Source organism: Pinus tabuliformis, chromosome 8 (genome assembly GCF_031772625.1).
Source record: "Pinus tabuliformis cultivar Carrire ecotype Pingquan chromosome 8, CPIR1, whole genome shotgun sequence".
Classification (NCBI taxonomy): Eukaryota; Viridiplantae; Streptophyta; class Pinopsida; order Pinales; family Pinaceae; genus Pinus; species Pinus tabuliformis.
Genome location: NC_142294.1, coordinates 541,105,738 through 541,109,464, shown reverse-complemented (window position 1 = coordinate 541,109,464; position 3,727 = coordinate 541,105,738). Strand labels below are relative to the sequence as shown.

Below are 3,727 nucleotides of genomic sequence, written 5' to 3'. Positions count from 1 at the left end.
CCCAACCTAATAAGATCTTATTAGCATTGGCCAAAACCCTGGCCAATCCGACCAAGTGAGCCTTCACCGCTCACCTCCAGGTCTTGCATTACAATGAAGTCCTTTCAGCCTTTTATAAGCTCCATTACATATAATACCATGAGCAGAATACTATGGGTGCACAATACCATGTGCCCCAAAACCATCACTGTTTAACCTAGTCAACTTTGACGCTATCCTGAGTCAAGTTTACCTAACAGGAAATCCCCTAATCAAAAGATCCCAAACCAGAGAAGGAGCGGGAAGATCCAAAGGAGCAAAGGTTCAGAAGAAAGACCACATAAACAACCAACTAGTGTGTCTCAGATAGACCAAGAAGTAGACCAACAATTGGAGTGGAAAATAAATTGTTATCAGTGTACCTTGAAACAAAAAAACCAATAGAGATCCCTGATATCATCCAGAACCAGGATAAAAACTAAATCTAGCTCAGATAATTATGCTTAGACGTATTGCACCCAACAACACCAACAACTGCACCAATGAAGGCTACATTTAATACATCTACCTCCACACTTGCAACCAAAATTACTACCCTTGTGAATTTTGTGACTAATGCTTCCATAATCCAATATTTTATCCTCAACGTCTACTTCTTGCAAAAGTTGTCGTAGAGATTTTGAAGTAGGAATATTGTCTGCCAACGGATACTCTATAATTTTCCTCCACCATCCTTCAGGTGAATCTAATCCATGTTGTCCATGTTGATGACAGACAAGGGCTCCAACATAACAATGTGCTCACAACAGCAACCAACGAATAGAAGTTGCGTTCAAAATAAATTAAACATTCAAGAAACACAGATTAAACAAAATCGATGGAGACCCTGAAAAGTACTCCAACTATGTTACTACCTATTCATGTTCAGTGAAAGTGCCTCCGTCGCTCCTCTCACCAAGCACCTCTATGTCGGCCTCCATCACCCTAAATCCCATCAGTTTTTTCCAACCTTCATCGCTCTGCTTCCTGAAGAACTCATCAACAACGTAAAGATGAACCCCTAATCCTTTACCTTTTTTACAAGTGCCTTGTATCAAAAAAATTTAGACGAAATTAAATTTTAAGACAAAAGATTTATTTTCTCTTAAAAAATTGTCTTAAAAATCCCATGTAGTAGTGCCGAATGCAATGACAGACAAGTTGACTAATCATATCAACAAAGATCGAAGGGACAAAAGAGAAATTGATGTCGAGGAAATCCTGCCTGGAAACGTTGTCAGTTTCTTCAAAGTTGGCTACCCCACCAAAACGAAGAGCCCAACAAATTGTTGTATTTATATAAGATAACGTGAATGGTAAGTGAAATAGCAGCCCTGGTATAGACGTGAGACAGTAGAAGCCTGCAAGCTCACGGTCTTAGGGCACACTATTAGAGTCAATTTTGCAGGTGTTAGATAATATTGTCTTAAATTGATATGGTTTTGTCTTAATTGTTAATTGTCTTAAATGAGTTTCGTCTTAATTGCCATTGTCTTAAATGACCATTGTCTTAAATATAAAGTTTTGTCTTAAAATATTTTTTGTCTCAAACTGTTATTTATCATATATATAACTTTTTATTTTAAACTATTTTTGTCTTAAACTGTTTTTGTCTCTTATATAAAATTTTGTCTTAAAATATTTTTGTCTTAAATATAAAGTTTTGTCTTAAAATATTTGTCTCAATACATTTTTGTCTTAAATATAAAATTTTGTCTTAAAATATTTTGTCAAATTGTTTTTTAACCATTCCATTAATATTAAATTTTAATGTGTTTTTTAACCATTCCATTAATATTAAATTTTAATGTAACTAAAATAAAAAATGACTTTGTAAAACAAAAGATTTATTTTGTCCTTACGAAAATGTTAGAAGTGTCCATTATTACAGTGTAAATGTTTTTGAAATACTTATTTGGAGCTTCTTCACTTTGAAGGTTGCTATGGTTCCGTCCTCATCAGCTCCATTCCCGGCCAGTTCGTAGCGGAGAAGGATTCTCCGGCTAACAATCCGAGTCTCGGAGAGTTCGACGTGATTGACAACGAGAAGTCGCAATTAGAGAAGATCTGCCCAAAGAAGGTCTCCTGTGCAGACATTGTTGCATTTGCGGCTAGAGATCGCATTTCTGGTATTCTCCTTAAACTATAACAACTACTAAATTAAGTATAGCATAGCACGATTGCAATGGCAATGTTTTCTAATAATGCATCATAACTGATTGCAGGCATCGCCCATTGGATATCCCCTCTGGTGGGATATTCCGGCTGGAAGAAAGAATGGAAATATTTCACTAGCTTCCAATATTCCGGGAAATCTACCTACGCCTTCCTTCAATGTAACCCATCTAACTCAGATATTTGATGGTTACATTGTCAGGTATATTCTCAAACCTACAAATCATTCAATGAGTCAATGCTTGTAGATGACAATCAACGGTTGAATAATCATGTTTCTGTTGTTTGGGCGATGGCAGGAGCACACACAATTGGTGTTTCTCACTGTACTTCAGTCGTCAGTAGGCTCTACAATTTCAACGGCACGAATACCAAAGACCCGTCCCTTGATGCCTCGTATGCTCAGATACTGAGCAAAAGTGTCCCCAAGGCAGCCCCAACAACACCAACACGTCAGTGGTCATGGATCCTGAAACGCCATTCATCCTAGACAACTTGTATTACAACGACGTTATAGCTAAACGTGGTTTGTTTACATCCGATGCAACTCTGCTTACAAATCCAAACATCAAATCCAGCGTCTTTGGAAACTCGGGCTCTTATAACCTGGTAGTGTGACAGAAAAAGTTTGCTGCTGCAATGATAAAATGGGAGAGATTAGCGTATTGACTGGCACCCAGGGAGGAGTCCACGCCAACTGTAGAGTTGCCCACAGTTAACCAGATTGGAAATTTCAATTTCGTTTGGTTGAGTTTTGAAGTCTTATTTCAATTCGAAACGCGCTTGCGCTTCTCCACAAATATAAATTATATGTACTTCCTGGAAAGACAGACAGGTGGTCCTGAAACAAAAGACGTACCTTTCCCAGACAGAGGATCTGCTGTTGCTTTGGTCCATGCAGTTTTTGCAGCGCTCCCAATCTTTACCAAACTCTATTCAAAATGATAATTCCACCATCTTCTGGGACCCAGCAGTTTTCCAAGTGCGTCTCTGGCTCTCGGCTGTAACAAGTTGCTTTTGATATCTTGAGAGCTGTTCTTACTAGCTCTGTAGCATGTATAAATGCATTGAAAAATGATCTATATAATTTTCTACTGATATAATATATACATCTGGCTTTTTTCTTACTAGAAAAAATTATATTATATGTACTTCCTTCTCTCACCGCGTGTATCCAATAAAATAATAAATTATCGTAAGTTTTCTTCCATAGATTTTGGCTTACGAAACGAGGTGGCGAATTGAATTCCTGTAGTTTTGGATATCAGAGTCATTTACTTCAAACCATAGTTGAAGCTCCGTCCTATGTTATAACGTTAACAGAAATGTATTGGTGAGATATAAAGAGAATTTTGCAAGAATTACAAGAACAACTTGAGGAAAATGGAGGAATGGTTCAATTAAAATCAATGGTTATGAGAGGACCCTGCCAAAAAATTGCTAATATGCTACTAGTAGTGATGATTCAATTTGCTAAAAAAAATTGCTAGTAGTGATGATTCAATTTGCTAATATGCTAATGATAGTAGCGATG

The 3,727-nt window shown here is 37.1% G+C and overlaps 1 protein-coding gene across 1 annotated transcript; it reads left to right on the top strand.

Moving 5' to 3' along the window:
• Positions 1 to 1,167: 1,167 nt before the first annotated feature.
• Positions 1,168 to 2,683, top strand: LOC149236549 (peroxidase 5-like). The gene is made up of 5 exons (XM_089368948.1): positions 1,168 to 1,254; positions 1,351 to 1,426; positions 1,956 to 2,147; positions 2,244 to 2,269; positions 2,396 to 2,683. Exons 1-5 carry the CDS (start codon positions 1,168 to 1,170, stop codon positions 2,681 to 2,683), a joined length of 669 nt encoding a protein of 222 aa, XP_089225074.1.
• Positions 2,684 to 3,727: the final 1,044 nt, after the last annotated feature.

Bases quoted from the DNA above. Each gene is read 5' to 3' on its own strand.
- LOC149236549 (XM_089368948.1), top strand. From the start codon at position 1,168: ATGACAGACAAGTTGACTAATCATATCAACAAAGATCGAAGGGACAAA. The intron at 1,427-1,955 runs GTGTTAGATAAT...TTCACTTTGAAG, and splicing joins TATTAGAGTCAATTTTGCAG to GTTGCTATGGTTCCGTCCTC. The intron at 2,270-2,395 runs GTGGGATATTCC...TTACATTGTCAG, and splicing joins CCCATTGGATATCCCCTCTG to GTATATTCTCAAACCTACAA.